The 18,659-nt window shown below is 40.5% G+C and overlaps 1 protein-coding gene across 1 annotated transcript in view; it reads left to right on the top strand.

The window, feature by feature from the left end:
* The window catches only part of LRGUK (leucine rich repeats and guanylate kinase domain containing), a gene marked incomplete at both ends in the record, with an annotated part of 57,506 nt that extends 40,050 nt beyond the window's left edge, over window positions 1-17,456 (top strand). The window contains 5 exons of the mRNA XM_082013842.1: window positions 876-1,033; window positions 3,809-3,897; window positions 11,267-11,401; window positions 16,726-16,895; window positions 17,305-17,456. Of these exons, the coding sequence (XP_081869968.1) occupies window positions 876-1,033; window positions 3,809-3,897; window positions 11,267-11,401; window positions 16,726-16,895; window positions 17,305-17,456 (704 nt within the window). The remainder of the gene's footprint in view (window positions 1-875; window positions 1,034-3,808; window positions 3,898-11,266; window positions 11,402-16,725; window positions 16,896-17,304) is intronic.
* Between the last annotated feature and the right edge of the window lie 1,203 nt (window positions 17,457-18,659).

Genomic DNA, 18,659 nt, shown 5'->3' with positions numbered 1-18,659 from the left:
CAGCCTGTGCCAATGCTTGACCACCCTCTTGGTGAAGAAATTTTTCCTAATATCCAATCTAAACTTCCCCTGGCACAACTTGAGGCCATTTCCTCTCATCCTATCACTAGTTACTTGGGAGAAGAGACCAACACCCACTTCGCCACAACCCCCTTTCAGGTAGTTGTAGAGAGTGATAAGGTCTCCCCTCAGCCCCCTCTTCTCCAGACTAAAGACCCTCAGTTCCCTCAGCCGCTCCCCATCAGACTTGTGCTCCAGACCCCTCCCCAGCTTTGTTGCCCTTCTCTGGGCACACTCCAGCACCTCAATGTCCTTGTAGTGAGGGGCCCAACACTGAACACAGGATTCGAGGTGCGGCCTCACCAGTGCTGAGTACAGGGGCACGATCACTTCCCTACTCCTGCTGGCCACACTATTGCTGATCCAGGCCAGGACGCTGTTGGCCTTCTTGGCCACCTGGGCACACTGCTGGCTCATGTTCAGCCAGCTGTCAACCAGCACTCCCAGATATCAGAGCATCCATAGCAAAATGAGCTCATCTACACATGATTGACCACCTCTTCCTAGTCCATTAATATAGGCATGTTTTTTTTAGATTTTTCATAACTTCCATTTGCCTAACTATTCAAGGGGGGTAAATTTGTTACATCTGTGAAGTACTGGGAAGGTGTAAAAGCTTTTTGGGAACTGGCAGTGTGAGTTTATATCCTTTATAAAGTTTATATCCTTTATAACTTTCACAGTTATGTTTTGTGAATCCAGAATTGTGCTAGAAGCCAGCTGATGATAGTTGCAAATTACTAGTTTCTTTCTGCTTGCTGTAAGCAAAGTGGTGTTAAGAATATTTTTGTTGAGAAGTGTCTTTTCCATACTAGATTCAAGAATACGGCTCTTACAAGAGCAAAGATTGTCGCCTGGTGGAGCGATTACTGGAACTACTCGGTCTTCATCTGTCAATGAGTTCTTGGACTTTTCTGCCAATAACTATCCAGGAGGCATCTCGGACAAACTTGCTGCACAACTGAGCGCTGTGGTAAGGAGCATTTACTCTAACCGTAGGCAAAAATGATAAGTCGTATGCAAAAAATACATGTTAGTCAGACCTTTCTTTCTCCAGAGAAAATGGACTCTTGTTCTCTGGCCATCTTTCATATCAACAGTATTTACCAGTTCCGCGGAGCTAAAGGCAGATTGATGAGAATGAGGTAGGTAAACTCAGATGAGGAGACAGCCTGTCTTTTCTGCTCAATTTTACCAGAATAAATCTGTTGATTGTAATTTATTTCATTCAATTGTGTACTGGTGTAAGGGAGCTGAATATCATCTCTCAGTTCTACAACAAGATATGAAACTATCTTATTCAGAGGAAATAGTTAGATGCAGTTAATAGGACAATGAAGATTACTTATGAACGCCATCCTGTGGCAGTGGAAAAACTCATTCAGCCGAGCCTTTCAGAGTGTATGCTAGTGCTAACTGCCAGAGATCAAATTTAAGCACGTTTTTCACCTGCTTTTACTTTTTCAATCAACATATTCAACAATGTGCTTGGATTTCAAATAACCTTTTGCAACTTCAGCTTCATCTCTCTCTCTCTTTTTTTCACTTTTTCTTAATAGTCCTTTCCCTAAAGGCATTCATTCTCCTGCAGGCAGTGGGGGTGTTGGGGCTATGAAGCAGATGTGTCTAATGCTCTTTTTATATGACAACGACAGAAGAAAGAGAAAAAGAAAAATGAAAGCTTTAAACTTTGTTCCATTCCAGGGTGATGATGTCATTATGATGAATGATGGCTTGGCGGGCATGACCTGCTGTACAATTTTGCCACTATCTCTGTATTTATAACTACCTCTGATGTTTAAAATTAATGCTGTAGATGCAGAAAAGTAACAGGCCCCCCCTGCCCCCATTTCCCAGGCTTTAAAAAAGGCTCTCTTAGGTGTGGAGAAAGGTATGACTGTAAAATATCTGACCTAAATAGGGAACCTCCCATCTTTCAGTCTTCTGAAATGAAATAACTCTTTTAAGCCATGCAGAATTAAAAAAAAAGTCACGTGTTGTTTATTTTCATGTTCCTTTCATCCAAAGGTTTGTTAGTTTAATGTGAGAGAGAAGCCAGAATATTTCTTACCTTGCTGCCACTCTGCCATCACTGCTACCCCAGCAATTTATTTTTCTCACTTTTTATTTCATCTTTTTTATTTTTATTTTGGAAGTTTACATTTTGTCAAGTCAGGGAGAAGTGGTTTATGATGAAGGAGGCTATCATTTGCCTTGGGTTTAGCTTACTTAGTGGCTGCAAGGCTCTCTTTCTTATTAGTCTCCTTGTTCAGTGCTGGTAATACCTTTTTGTTATTGACTACACTAAGTTTCCAATATATTTTTACATGCAGAGGAAGCTTTACAGCATCTGCTGAAGTGTCAACATAGTAAAATGTTCAAGGTGAAACACAGGTGCCTTTTAGACCATATTTAATGAGAAGAATATAAATATGTCTGTGGCCTTAAAGTAAAATTTTGTCTAAACTGTTACATTTGGGAATGCAAATTATTTTTGTGCTTTTGGCACCCAAATAATATGCTGTCACTGCAGTAACCACATTCTACTCCCATCATGTAGAACTAGAAAATAAAAAATATGAAGACATTAATGTGAATTATCCACATGCAAAACAAGAAGTGGGATCTGCTGCTCAGGGAAAGACAGTAGATCTGATTCCTCACAGCCTTATCCCTTGTGACCATGCCAACCCTGCACTAATTTTGTATGGCTGTAATTAACTGTACAAGGTATGAACAGAAAGGTATCTATACCTGTAATCCACACAGAAAAAAGGGTCAGAATTATACCTTTACCAAAAGAAAGCAAAACAACACACAAGCTCATTGAGCATCTAAGTGGAGCCTTACTTAATGTAAATAGTGAAGGAATACACAATAGTCATCATGTGAGCATTCAGCAGAATAACTGTATTCTCTTTCATTGCTCATACCATGACAAAACACCTCTGTTACAGACATGTGATTTAGCTATTAAATTGATAACTATCAATGGCTATCAGTTGATAACAATTCAGGATTTAATAACTTTGCTCTGTGATTTCCATTTTATTTTTGTTTAAGCACGCTGTAGTGCTGTGTTTGTCTGTCCTGAGAAATTACATTGTCCTACAGCACATGTTAATTAAGACACCCTTAAAACTCGGGACGACATTTTCCAGCCTGCTGAGATCATAATGCGTTCATTGTACAAAGTCATTTTAACTAACTGAAATTTGCAAAAGGTAATTCCTTCTTTGAAGGGGGAATATTAGTTGATATAGAGTTGGTAAGGCAGGTTTTCTGTGTTGCTGGAGCAAGGAGAACAGTGTATTTAAGATGTAGTGGAGGCAAATTCTTCTGTGTTCAGCCCCTTGCTGGTGAAAAGAAGCTTAAGACAACAGCATAGCTAGAATTATCCCTGCTTTAACGTACTGGGAGGTTAGGATTAATCAAAAGTGGTTCTCTGCAGATATTCTTTCCTGCTACATCCTGGCACATTTTGACTACTATGAAAAAATAGAGCTTTACTGGAGATTAAGATCTTCATTTTTCAAAGACGGCAAGTTTTCAGACCAAAACTTGGTTTGTGTAGAGCAGCGAATAATATTTAGCAACTTGTTAGTTATAACATAGCTGTGTTATTTTCCCAGACTATATAAACGCATACACTCTAGAGTCTTAGCAAAAGAGAGGAATATCACAGCCAATTGAGTTACCATATATACTTTTAAGTTGACGAATAAAGTTGGTTATATTTCTTTATCAGGAAGAAGCTTCTTTCCAAAGGCGTCATTCTGCAGCACGTCAGGCTCTGTCAGGGAAGGCACCTGGTGCATATGTCCAGCTCTTTCAAAGGTAATGTAGAGTGGTTTCAGCCAAGTCCTTTGCAATAAAGTGAAAAATGCCTGTTTAAGATTTCTTCTCCACTGCTCTTAAGGATGACTGATTAGAAACTGTCAGGGATTGCAAATTTCACAGACAACTCTCCTTTCTATCACTTTTAAATCTAGCCCTGCAAATATATCTCACACTCCCTGTCTTTTGACTTGGGAGTACAACAGTCCCAAAACGTATACCAAAAATCCACAAGTAACTTGTCTAAAACTATGAAATTATTATATGCTGCTTCTCTGAGGGAGCAGAAAAGGATCATTTTTCTGGCAGCTCACGGTCTCCGACATGTGTTTTAGCACTACTTGTAATTACTGTTGGAAAGTCACAGCCATGCTCAGCACAAGGTTGTTTGCTGCAGTACATCTTCTGTGGATCTCTCTGTTTAAAGCAGAATTTCTGAAAGATGACTCTACTTCCTATTTTTTTTATTTTTTTCTTTGTGTTTTTTTAGTTTTTAGAAAATGGATTCTGTCTTGACTGTCTCTCTTCCTTTTTTTTCATAGTCACAGCCCTGCAAAAATGGTGTTAAAAGTCTATAAATCTCAATGTACCTTATTTGATTGATCTTTTGTGGCACTCCTGCCTTCCCCTGGTCTAAATCTTCCTAATCTGAATTCTTCTTTGCTTGCTTTTCCTACCTGCCATGAAAAGACTCACAGTGTTGGCATTTAAAGTATCACATAGACCTCTAAATCAGCAGTCATCAGAATGAATAGAAATGTTCACACCTTTCAGCTCATTTCAGGCCTGTACAAATGCAGCCACCAATCGTGTTGCTGAAAATCATTCCAATGACAAAGTCTGGAGATTGACTATTAAAAAAAAAAGAGGAAAAAAGCCACCTACTGAATTAAACTGTCTTTAGAAAATCAATGGCAGAAGCTTACAGGCAGAGATGCATAATTATGATGCATTTTCCAAATCTTTACTTAGAGAAAAGTTTTTTTTAAGTACCTGATTCATTGTTTTCAAATTATGTTGAAATGAGAAGAAAAATAGAAATCAGTGTCGTCTTTTGCTAGATGTTTTGGGTTTGATTTAGTGTTGCAGTGTAAACTGTTCATTTGAGTCTGCCTTGATTTGTTGCTCTTTGCTCCCTTTATTCCACAATACTCATGTGCTGGAAGCTGATTTTAGAGTTAAGTATCAGACTGCTTTGGCAGAGCTGTCAGGCAGGTGAGAGAAGATCCTGTCACCCCAGTCAACATTTGCAATTACCAGGCCTCAAGGGATAGATGTGCTCAGCAGAACTGGAGGCAAGAGTAGGCAACACCCCATTCCATGCAAGAGGTTAAGTCAAGAGGTGCCATAAATATGAGTGCTATAAAAGGGTTGAAATTCTGAGAGAGAATCTGAATCCTGGAATGTAGCAATTAGACATCAGAGAACCCGGTAGGTCATGTAATCCAGTCCAGCAGCAAGTGTATGATTGTTCTTCTGAGCATGTTTATAGAATCATAGAATCACAGCATGGTTTGGGTTGGAAGGGACCTTTCAAGGACATCTAGTCCCACCCTCTGCCATGAGCAGGGACATCTCCAACTAGATCAGGTTTCTCAGAGCCCCATCCAACCTGACCTGGGATGTTGCCAGGGATGGGGCATCTACCACCTCTCTGGGCAACCTGGGCCAGGGTTTCACCACCCTCATTGTAAAACATTTCTTCCTTAGATCTAGTCTGAATCTGCCCTCTTTTAGTTTAAAACCATCACCCCTTGTCCTATCGCAACAGGCCCTGCTAAAATGTCTGTCCCCATCTTTCTTCTAGGCTCCCTTTAAGTCCTGGCAGCTGCAGTAAGGTCTCCCGGGAGCCTTCTCTTCTCCAGGCTGAACCCCCCCAGCTCTCCCAGCCTGTCCTCCCAGCAGAGCTGTTCCAGCCCTCGGAGCATCGCTGGGGCCTCCTCTGGCCCCGCTCCAGCAGGTCCATGTCTCTCCTGTGCCGAGGGCTCCAGAGCTGGACGCAGCACTGCAGGGGGGTCTCCCCAGAGCAGGGCAGAGGGGCAGAATCCCCTCCCTCGCCCCGCTGGCCACGCTGCTTTGGGGGCAGCCCAGGACACGGTTGGCTTCTGGGCTGCGAGCGCACATTGCCGGCTCCTGTCCAGCTTTTCATCCCCCAGTGCCCCCAAGTCCTTCTCCACGGGGCTGCTCTCCATCCCTTCACCTCTCAGTGTGTGCTGATCCTGGGGGCTGCCCCGACCTGGGTGCAGGACCCTGCCCTTGGCCTTGTTGAACGTCACAAGGTTCACATGGGCCCATTCCTTGAGCCTGTCCATGTCCCTCTGGATGGCATCCCGTTCCTCAGGCAGGGATGCTTATACAGGTTTGTTTATACAGAATTGAATCAAGTTTTAAATACCCACAGGAGAGGGGCTTTCACCTTGGAAAAGCTCGCCTAGAGTTTGATGGATCTTGCTTTAGTTACTATGGACCTGGGTCATGAGTAGCTTAAAAGGTTATAGCATGTCATCTTAGCTGTAGTAACCAACTTCGTGCACACTCTCAGCCTATAGTCAATGTAAGGTGATGTGGCTTTCTTTAGCTTTTATCAAGGGCTAAACAAGGAATTTGTACATAGATTGTATGACTGAGATGTCACAAGGTAATTCGGTATGTCATTATTCGTAGTAGCAGCATCCAAATAATTTTGGGGTAGTTAGACTGTTATGTTGTTTTATACTTTCCATGGTTATTACTTAAATTGTGTATATTGTAATGAATTTTTATCTTTCTCTGTAAGTCTATGCTTAGTAAGTTTGGTAGGGTCTCTCTAATTTGTTAATTAATTCAAAATTGATCAGTCCAGAGTATTTCAAGTGTCCCTACAACAAGTGCTGGCAAAGACGACACCTATAGCCTGCATCTGAGGCACCATACTTCATTGTCTCTGCATATGTTGCTCAAAAATTACACCAATCTCTTTGTGCAGATGTGATTGCATTAGATATCCAGGTTTAACATCTCATCTCGTTGTTATGTGTAGATCCATCTCAGCTTTAGTGCTTCCCAAATTTCTCTCTCCTACAGAATATCCATGTTTTAAGTTATTTTCTTTCAAGCTGTATTTTATTTGGAGGTTTTTATTTCTGTTTTTACTTGGCTACGTAAATAGGATACGTCATGCCTGTTTAAAATCCAGTTTTAAAAAAATCTTGCTGTCTATTCTTGCTTTAATCCTATCAGCTTTGTTCTGATGAATTTTTATTTAGAACATGATACACCTTTTCTTTATTTTCATTGTCACCAGCAGTGCATAAATGTACTTTGTCCACTTAATCTGCTGTTTTTGTAAAAACGTGTTTTCTTACACTTTCAATCATATGATTTCGTTCAACGCATCCAGCCTTATACAGGGTTTCAGATGATGAATCTTGATGTAGTAAGCTTGCTGCCATAGCACTCCTCACAGGGGAATACTGCTCCTCTAGAGGAGCGAAGAGAAAAGAATACGCATCCAATATAAAGCCTCATTTTTACCCAGAACTTCCAGTGGAGTTTGAATTGACTGAAGGTATGGGGTTGTGATGGGGAGAAGCAAGTATGCATTTTGTTCTGTCTGTCCTACCCCTGGGGAGATGACAGCTTGGAGCAAAGTGGGGCAGATAGAGAGAATGAAGTTCATTAAAGCAGATTAATTTCAGATTGTTTTGGGAAATACAAGAGGAAGGTCCATGTTTGCCATGCTGGATGGAGTTGGTATAGAGTGAAACTTTGTTCTGAGGGCGTTGCAGGTAACCTGAAGCAAAATAAGACAAGTACTTTAAAAAGTAGGTGATTCTAATTTTAAAAGAACAAATTTGTGACATATACAGGTAATTGATTATGTATATTTTTAGCACATAGAAATACCAATATGATTAGCTAGAAGATTCTACAATATCTTGCTTGAATTTAAGATTTTGAGAGGAAATGGCCTCAAGTTGCGCCAGGGGAGGTTTAGATTGGATATTAGGAAAAATTTCTTCACCGAGAGGGTGGTCAGGCATTGGAACAGGCTGCCCAGGGAGGTGGTGGAGTCGCCATCTCTGGAAGTGTTCAAAAAACGTGTGGATGTGGTGCTTCAGGACATGGTTTAGGGAACATGGTGGCACTGGATTAATGGTTGGACTTGATGATCTTGAAGGTCCTTTCCAACCTTAGTGATTCTGTGATTTTTTTTTTAGCTGTTGGACTAGATTTTAATTGCATGAACTATATGAGTAGCTCCATTAAAGCAGTGTTTTATCTGAGGATTTGTATCCTGATTTTTGTGGTTGAAAAGGGCTATCAGTGCAAAGTAAACTTTTTTGTGTCCAGACGTTTTTTGTCATGCAATGAGGAAGAATTCAGTAAATTTAGTATTTCTTCAGTGGCAGTGCTAGCTCATACACACCAGCCCCTTCCTATTCTTCCACTGCCCACTCTGTGCTGCAACTGGTTCCAGTGTCATACAGCTTAGTGATGAACTGAATAAAGGTACAGATCAGGTTTTGCCAAACAAAAAGGTTGTGTTTTTCAGCCAGATGAATTTCCCTCACTCTCTGAAGAACCGCTTGCGCTGGCATCATGCTGAGAGAGGACTGGAGTGTAAACAGGTGGCTGTGGACTAGAAATGGTAGAGGGCAGAGAAAGCTCATCTTGCTATTGAGCAGTGCTGCTGCAGAGAAGGAGAACCCTGCTTCAGTTAAGAGTGACTAAATTCTATGAAATATATTAAACTGATGCCAAAAATTATATATTCAAAGAAGTTCCTAAGGTAGTAGATATTTTGAATTTCTTGTGTATCTGTAAATATTAAAAGATTCTTTAATGTTTAATCTCATCTTTACACATTTTAATCCAAACTGAAATATATTGCTCAATTTTCCTGAGTATGTATTAGAAAATTTTAAAAGTGGTGTCACACAAGAATCTAACCTGTTTTATTTATTGCAATCCCGCAGGGTCATCTACATAAATTTAGATTCCTAAATCCAAATTACTGAAAGCCTGGCCTCTTTATTTTTTGCCTGTGGCTGTGTGCAGGTGTAATTAAAGTCATTTTGATGTCTCATTGCCTAATATAATGTATGGGCAATGTTCAGTGGTTTGCTCTGAATAATTTCACTAGTTGTTTGTGTGTTTGAGGGTAATAAATAAGGGGCTGGGTTGAAGTCTCATTCAGATCAGGCCTTTAGCTAATGATTAACTTCTTGATTTCATCTAAATGTTGCTGAAATAACTAGAGTAAGCAAGAGCTGGCATCACCAATAGCAGAATTTATAACATGCAATCTTGCTTTTCTGAGTTGGAAGAAATTCATACACTTTACAGTTTCACCGGAGCTCCTTGGCAGAACTGGGAAGAAAGAAAGTCCATGGTCTACCTGTGGTTGAGACACCCTCTTCAGGTTGGATTTGCTAGCTGTGAGCATAAGATTTGCCTGCATGTTGTTGCATACGTTTCTTGCAGACCCCCTTGCCTAGTCAACCTCTGACTTCAATGTAATTCACCTTTTTGGTTTTATTTCTATGCCTCTCTTAATGACAAAACTAGGACGTTGTTCTGAACTACACGGATGTGCCTTTTTACAGGGTGCTATTTAACTTCTCCAGTCTGTTTTCCTTTTTTTTTTTTTTTTTGAGCCGAGGTGCAATCTGAATTACACTCTGAGCCTGAACACTTATAATGACAGTACAAAACTTGAGAGGCAATGTAAAGAAGTCATTTAGTGCAGAAATAGAAGGTGAAAAAAACATCCCTGTAACGCCTTTAAATATGCATATTTTTTTATGCCTGTACTGATACCGGGGGTTGAGATGTAGCTTCTGAGGGTGGGTCATAGGTTCTAAACCTTTGCCACAGGAAGTAAAGTTAATTTTCCTGGAGTGACCCAGTCCTTAGAGGGGTGCCTTAAATCCTGTCGTCACATTTCTGCTTGGACTGCTATAACCTCCATTGTCAGGCTGTCTATTTCTGTGCTATATATTGAACAGAGTTCTTTGCTAAAGAGATTTTCTGGTTTGTTTTTTTTTTTTTCTTTCCACAATGTGGATTTACAAGAAATTATTTCTGAGAGCACTCAGCTCTGGGGGCCATTAATGGAATCAGGCCCTTTCTCCTATGTAATTGGTCTGGATTTTGAACTGAGCAGTTAACAAACACCGTTACCAGCCGGCGGTTACTTGACAGTGAAACAAATAACAGCTGAACAGCTTGAGGCCTTAACACTAGGGAAGGTTTATTTATAGGTATTAATAATAAGAAGCTAAAAAAAGGGAAATTTAAAGATGAAGTGTAGAAAAACCTTGCTTGCAATGCACAGTGTATTGGGCCAGGGACTGATTTCTGAAGGAGGAGTGGGGAAAGCCTCATCACTGAAGCACCAGAAGACCCACAGCAGGGAACAGCCCTGCTTTGGCATGATGAGGAGGCATGAAAAGACAGTTTGAGTTTCCAGCTTGTTTCCTGGGGGAAAGTGTCAGTGGTATACTTGTTGCCTTAATGGCCTATGGGCATGATTGAAGGCTTGATGAAGAACTTAACATTTTGGGGTTTTTTGCCAAACTGTAGCAATCAGTCTTCAAAGAAGATATTAACAATCCTTAAAAACCTAGCTTCTCCCATGGAGCAAGCATTCAGAACTTGCTACTGCACTTAAAAATGTTCTTGACAAGCTCCCTAGGGAAACTAGAAAATGGCACACACAAAAGTTACATAGGCTCATTGCCCTTAAGGATAAACAGATTCCTTCAGAGTTCAGTTGAGGTGTGTCAGTGGGATGGCTCTGGTACAGGGGGTAGATATATGGAGTCTTCCAAGAGTTATAGTTTTAAGTTCAGCATTTCATTAAGGACCTCTCATGTTTGGCAGTCTTCAGTGCTGCATCTGTCTGGTTTTAGCTCTGTGGCTCGAGTCTATAAATAAGGTGATGTCAATACTGCAGTTACCAGGAATGCTTTTTTTTTTTAGGAGTTATGCATGGCAGTGAAGATGAGACTTCTCACCTTGCGAGTTAGATGCAAGGGGTGGGATTAATCTCACCTGATTTTGGGTGTCTTTAATAAAAATATTTCTATCTGAAGAAGTTGCCCTGCATTGCTTTATCTCAGTGGAGAGTAATTCATCCAACCTGCTTTAGATATCTACTTAAACTTGAGTTTATTCATACTAACAGCTGTGACTGTTTTTCTCTATTGGCTATAAACACAGCCTGGATTACTACCCCCAACTGCTTATTGCTGCTTCTCTGCCACTGGAGATAATGCTACCCTCCATCTGAACAGGTCTTGTGAACTCACTAAGCACTAATTATGCTATCACAGTATATGGATGCATGTAACAAGCACTTTATTTTCCTTTTGTATCATTTTAGGGACCTGGCAGTCACTCCTTCACCGAGCAGCTCCTGCCAACAATTACTGGAACCAACGATACATGCTTCTCTGCTCTCAGACAGAAGGAACGTCACCCAAGACCAGAGTTTCACTCCGACTAACCCAGAAAGCCGGTGAGTTCAGTTTCTAAGATGGCAGATCATCACTGGGTGGAATGAAGGTTAATGCTGCAATGTGCAAGATTTAAAACTATTTCCCAAGCTGATGCAATTGTCTCATCTGTTACATCAACAGCCTTATTAAACATGTGTCGCTGCAGCATAAAACAAAGTTTTGTCATTCATGGGAATGGTTTCATTTAGACACCATAATTCACATACACAGAATAGGAGTTTCAAGAGCTTTCTATCAAGAGGATGTTTGAAGGGAAAAAGATGCTGAAAGAAACTTGGTCCAGGTATAGAAAAAACAGAACTTGAGTGATAAATATGTTTTTTAAACAAATTTACCAGATACTGCTATCAATCAGAATTATTTCTCATCCTCTCTTTAGAGTATTACCATAGTCACTGTTGAATACCATTTGGGAGGCTCTGGATGATATCATGATCTTCAAATTCATATCTCATCCGTGATAACAGCAGACCCCATCAGGATGCTGAGCTCCGTAGTACCTTTACCTTCTCTTTCTATCTCAGCCATTGCTGTTATGCTTCATAACTTGTCCAGCACCTCAGCTCGTGAGTGATGAACATCCTCATTTATTTGTACCACAGCTAAACAGGCTCTGAGGTATGGGAGAGAGACAACTCCTAGCTCATTTAAAGCTTGTAGAGAGGCGAGGATAGAAGAAGATTTGAAGAGGCTACAACTTCAGTGTCTTTAAGCCCTTAGCTGCAAAGCGGGCTATATTTTCCTGACTTGCTCTGCGGGTCCACATTGCCTCTTACAAGATGGCTGTGACTTACTCTAATGGTCCTGTTTTGTAAGTACATCTTAGCTCTGGCTGCCAACAAGCCTGTCTGCTGTTGTGGCAAGTGACAGTGCAGGCTTTCTATGCAGTATCCTGGATAAGCTTTTTCCCCCCTCTTCTGGCCATCTGTTGTAATCTCGTGCCCAGATGGGATACACAGAAGCAGCCGGATGCCACACAGCATGACCTAGTGAAGCAGAACACGCCAGTTCCCCCATCCACACTAGGAAATAGGTGTGTGCTTGTAGTCATGCTCTGCTCACCCTTTGGAACCTACCACAAAGCTCATCTGAAAGCTGCAACTTAGAGTGAGCTCATGTCTATGCCGTATGGCTGTTGGTAAACTTGTATTTGATCGTGGGTTCAGTCCCATGTCTGATATCTTGTTCTCATTCCATACAAACCAAGGTACCTTTCCTGCTATACCTAAGCATACCATACCATCTATTTTTCACCTATGTGTTTTCATGTCTTTTAAAAATCACTGTTAAAAAACCTCCTAAACACACATTAGGCAGCTTTTCACGTTAAGTCAGTCCGATGAGAAACGCTGAGCATCTTTACAAGATTTGAACCCCTTCACTTTATTCCTCATCTGTTAAGCAGAATTCTTAGCTAAACTTGCTGTTGAAAAAAACCTCAGTGTTCCTTTTATATCCTAGAGAGACTGCCAGTTCCCTCTATGTGATGTTCTACCTGCCACTGTAATTACAAGTAGTTAATTAGCATGCTGTAAAAAGGTTGAAACCATAGGCCTCTGCAGATTCATTTGTCCTGAGTATTTGTGCCACAGTGGAGTGTGCTGAGGGGGAACAGAGTGAGCGAATGAAAGGAACTGAGTGCGTAATAGGTTGCAGAGGGATTATGCGTCATCTGTCCTTACCAGTAAGAGGCAAGACCTGTAACTCAAATGAGCGTGAAGCTCTGATGAGTTGTAGAGGTCTTACCCTTCGCATATGGGAATAAATATGTCTTTCCACTCCACCACATTTTTGTGTTTTGACTTTCGCAGTGTTTTCATTTAGCACTGTTAATAACACAGTGGAAAAACAACTGTGAGGAGAGAAAAAGCAAACTGCTAATCTGATTCATTTTCTGTGCATGCATCATGGCCTACAGCAAAATTGCAGAGAGTCATGTTGTCAAATCCTTTTGCAAGGGAAATATGGGAAGTTGGGAAGAAATTTGCTCATAGGCGTGATTGATGGAAATGCTGTTGTGTAGATGCATTTGAAATATTGGTGAGAAAAATCCCACTTTTCTGAAGTATTGTAGTAAAGCCTGTAGTGATTTTGTTTGAATATTGAGGTGGTTTGATATTTTTCTTTCTCCTTCTCTCCAATTTTATGCTTTCGACATTGGGAATGGAAGAAAGAGTAAACTAAAAAAAGCCATCAAGGGGTAAGAGCATGAATGTATTGACCTCCAGGCACAACCAATGAAGGAAATACTGTTTTTCAAGATCAGGGACTGCAGATTAGTCTGATATGTCACTGGGCAACACTGTGCCCAGGTCCCAAATTTCTTGCATTATTTCTCAAATCTAGCAGTTTTTATTTAAGCTTGAGCTGTGGTGGACACAGCATCCATTATTCTTCTGGTCACTAGCACTTGTTGGATTCAAGCCCTGCAGTTCTGTTGCTTCTTTTACAAGTGAAATAGACGATCCTGATTGCATTTAAAGAGTGAAAATTAAAGGTTTTGTTTGGATGTCTGCCCACTGACCTGCATTTTTCAGCAGGACAGTTTCTAATTTCATCCATGGCTTCTTTTCATTGCTAAGACCATAGCTATGGTCTTCTCCTTGGAAGTAACCTCTGATGACCTACTCTTTCCTGATTTCACAAAAGAAAACACCATGCCAGTTTCCCTGGATTTTTGAAGTCCTCTGCTGGAGGCTGAACTCTCCCGCACATGAAAGTGTGTGAGGGTTTTGCCTGAGGTTCTATTTGTTTTCATTCATAGGCTTAAACAATTTATCATTGCTTTTGTTGAGTAGCAGTCCTTTAGGGCAATATATCTTACAACTGTGCTTTAAAGGACTGCTATTCACTACAGGCAATGATAAATTCTTTAGGTCCCTGTCTGCTGTATTTCATTACTCACATTTACCAGTAGATGTGTTTGTAAGGACATTGAAACGATCTGGTTACAGCATAACAGGGAGACCAGAAGAGAGGAGGGGCAAAACGTAATGAGTTGGACAGTAGAAACTCAACATCTTAATCTGTTACTACACCTTCATTATTTGCAAGTTTGAGGGTGGAGTCAGAATGTCACCTACCATTGACTAGTGCATTTAACAAGGAACTGCCTCAAATACTTAATTGCATGTCCCCATTCCTGACAAGCACAATCAAATGAAAAATATCCATCAATTGAAATATTATGACATCATGTGCAATGATATATGTTAGGGTTTGGCAGTCCAGTGCAACCATAACCTAAACAGAATCTAGAGCAGTCCAGTGCTTTACTCCTCAACTCATTACTAACACATTTTGTATTTAGTGCATACAGAATCCATTTATCCCATTACTCCATGGGGTAATACTGTGAGGTTTTTTCAGCTTCCTATTTTTCATTTTTCCACTTAGCTGACTGCGAAATTTTTCTAGAGGGAACACATGCCTGCTTCGCCTATAATAGTTCACTTTTCTGTGCTGAGGCTGTCAGGGAAGGACTAAAGATAGGTTATCCAAACTCATTTACAGGTGACCTGGCAAAAGCACAAAGGAGAGGGAGGTTCTCAGCTCCTCTGCCTCACCCCTCCCAAATACCTTGGACATCTAGATGGCAGAGACCTCATAAGCTCTAGTTTTCCTGCTTATTTTCAATGTTATTCTCATTGACTAGTTTTACAAGAAACCTTAATTAAATTAAATGTTTCCTATGTCACTTGTACTGGAAAAGCCTGGGTACCTGCCTTCCTTTTACACCTTGACAAGTGGTTTGTAAATTATTTCCCACAGTTTACCTTGTCTTCTGCTCTTTAAGACAGGGACAGCTGGGGAAAAAGGCAATGAAGATTTTTGTTGAACACCTTAGGATGCTGGATTTTAACATGGTGCATTCATGCAGTTGTGGCTAGAGATCCACAGGGGGTTAATTCTAACTATACAATACCTATTTTTAGCCTTTATTTGTAGGCGAATGTGTGGCAATGTTCTCTGAAGCAAAAGCAGGGGTAGTCAGCCTTTTAGAAATTCGAATAGATGTTGTTGAAGAGTCCAAGCTGCTGTTTATACTGAGCCCGGATTTACTACTCTTAGTAATTTCTTATTCCCACCACAGTTATATCTGATGCGTATTACAGGCAGCTAAAATGAGATTATGACTAGAGTTAAGCACTTGGCTAGAGCATTCGGTGTTTGATGAGCAGCCTTGGATGCAGTGGACCTCAGAGGAAGATAGAAGCACTCAGTTCGTTACAGGATATAATATTCCTGTACCTTGAATGCAATGGCAATATTCTCATAGACTTCCAGAGTTCATCTAGTGAGAAGATACTTAGCTGTTTCTTATGGGAGTACCACACTGTTTTATCTCATTATTCATGATCCCTTCTTCTTATTGTATGGATTTATTAATATACTACTGAAATACTTTCTTTCTATTGCCCAGAATACTGTAATCACAGTATTCTTAAAAGCTAAAATGCTCCTTGCAAGAATTACAGGATGAAATTCTTTTGGCCTGCATCATGGATAAGGTCAGGGTAGATAATCTTTGAACTTCCTCCCAGATTCCTAAATCTTTGAATCAGTTTCTCTCCCCTAGACCAGAACAGTCCTTTCTGTATGAAAAGCGACATTATGGAATGTCTTAAGCATTGCTCCAGATATATATTATGGTTTTGGATTAAATAGGTAGTTATTGATCTCTCCATATCAGTCAAGACCTTTCCCTTACTTTTCTTGAAGTAAATTGATAGTATATAGATGGAAATGGAAAACCTTTAGCAGAAGCTATAACGTGGTCGTTATCATTGTCAGGGTCTCAGACCACTCAGACTTTGGCTTTGACTAGATTTTCTGCAAGAGACGTAACAGGTCAGAGGTGCCTTGGGTACTACTCACTGGTAAATGGCTACTCATGGTCCATGTTGTCACTTGGGTGCTACAGAAACACTTCTTTTCAAGGTAATTCTTATTTTCTTTTACTCCCCAAGACAGAACATCATCCGCAGTGCTGAACCACAGGTTTGGAAACAAGGAGCTCTGAGTTCTGATCCCAAATCTGAAGCTGATTCACTGTGTGGCATGAACCTCTTTATTGTACCTGTCAGTGCAATTAATTAAACCAATAAATGAAAATTGAGAGAGTTAGTACTTGTGTTTGCGAGCACTAGAAGTTTTGAGAGAATTGTGATGTGTGAAAAAGCTTTGTGTAACTGATAAGTACTCAGACTTATTTCTGACTTTGGATTGAGTTGTGTGACTGCAACATCAGTAATACTGTCAGACCTAGTGCATAGGCTTTTTTTACTGGTATTTGAAAGCATAAATCATTTCCCTCTCTCAGCTGCAGAGTGTCTGGTCCTGACGGTGGACTATTTCTAACCTCACCTGGTGCATCTGCTGCTGAAGATCTGCCAGTTCGAACCCCTGTTTCCCATGCTCGTCTCACTGAAGAAGCCAAAGCTGAGCATCAAGATCCAAGAGGTGCTGAAAATGGAGTGGACAGATTGAAAGGTTTGACCCATATTCCAAAGTAACAGTTTTTTTCAGGCTGTGTATCTTTCTTACTGTAATGATAGTGGCTTTATCTGGGTGACAGGGACGCATCTTCATGCCTCTGGTAATGACGCTCTTATAAGCAGCAATGTTACGATGTGGCACAATCTTTGCAGTGTGAATGCAACAGACTCAATACAACAACTTTCTCTCAACAAACTTTTGGAGAAATTAAAAACAGTGATTGCTTAGGCATAAAGTTACTCTTTCATATGTATGAGGTAGAGCAGTCACTAGGCTACCTGAAGATATTACTCTTCCCATCCCCACCCCCCAGAACACTGAGATATGTTTTGTGGTAAATTTTGACTTTTCATTGAAATAAATACCGTCTTAGTGCTTCTTCACTTATTTATATTTTCTGCAGAGACTGAACTCCCTAGTGACAATCTTCAGAGAAAATACAGCAAGTCCAAGACTGGTTCTTCTTATGTGCCTCAGCTCATCAGCTGGCCAGGCTCCCACACCAAACATGTCCTACCTCCAATCCCGTCTGGGCGGAAGAAGACCAACCCTTGATAGCCACTAACTAGCCAAGTCTTTGTCTTGAATCTTGATTCTACACTGAATCTTTCTGTCTAACAGGAATACTGATTTTTATATATTTCTCTTCAACAAAGCAAAGTCTATCAAATATTATTTCTAAATCCATTTCTGATTAACTCTCCCAAAAAAAAGTTATTTATTTATAACTTCATTACAAAATAATTTTTGTATTTCCCAAAGCTAAAAATTATTTCCCCAGGAACTCTCAGCTGGTGTAGATTTTTTTTCCTATGCCACATGACCATATCTTCTATTAATTTCTCTCTTTCCTCCCTCTCCTATATTAGAGATTTAATTGAGGTGTGGAAACATCAGGGCCTCTGATAATATTGTCTATATTGTAGTACTAGTGAATTATTTTGAAGAGGGATTTTGTGAAATGTTCAGAGTTAAGCTGAGAGTGAAAACTAGTTCCAAGTCTTTTTTTTTTAATAAAACGTGTTTTTTTGAAGGGATGAGACATAATTCTTTGATTTGCAAGTGTATGCAAACAACTTAGCAAGAAGTCATCAGAAAAAATTATTAGAATTGTTGAGATGTAGCTGAAACCTGTAAGTAGTATGTGAAGATTTGTTTCTCTCTATGTAGAGCAGAGCTCTGACAAGTAAATAAAACTCTTGAGTTAACATTTGTCCTGATTAATTTTCATTACCATCTACTTATAGAACAGATAACAGGGCCCCTTTGCCCGAGCAGCTTCCCTGGAGGAGGGGTGTTTGCTGTTCATGTTACAGCGTGGGTCCTCAGGTCTTTGTGTGCACAGAAGATATGACACGTTGCCACAGTGTGGAGTCACGTCCATGGGAGAGCTCTGTTTTACCTCACCTGCATGTTCACGATGTGGCCAAGGGTCTTTGTTGCTTAAATAGGATGAACTGAACGAAGCAACGCAGCTCATGGTAAGTAATGGACGGATTCAGATAGCCTGACCTTAAATTCCAGTGAAGCCTGTAAAACAACTCAGCATTTTATTAAGTAGTTCCCTTTCATATAGCAACTGGCCGTATCCTCAAGCTGAAGAACAGCGGCTCTTCCAAGGCACCGTTTTTTTATCATTGATTTTGGCAGAACACAAAGCAAGGCTGCTCCGCGGCGTGGGTTCAGAAGGAGTTCAGGCAGCCGACGCTGCAGTTTCAGCCTCAGTGGGTTTTTTCCCAAAGCAGTTCAGCGAGGTGC

This window comes from Phaethon aethereus (assembly GCF_964289735.1).
Source record: "Phaethon aethereus genome assembly, chromosome: 1".
NCBI lineage: Eukaryota > Metazoa > Chordata > Aves > Phaethontiformes > Phaethontidae > Phaethon > Phaethon aethereus.
The sequence above is the reverse complement of the archived record's forward strand: the minus strand, read 5'-3'. Positions and strand labels throughout refer to the sequence as shown.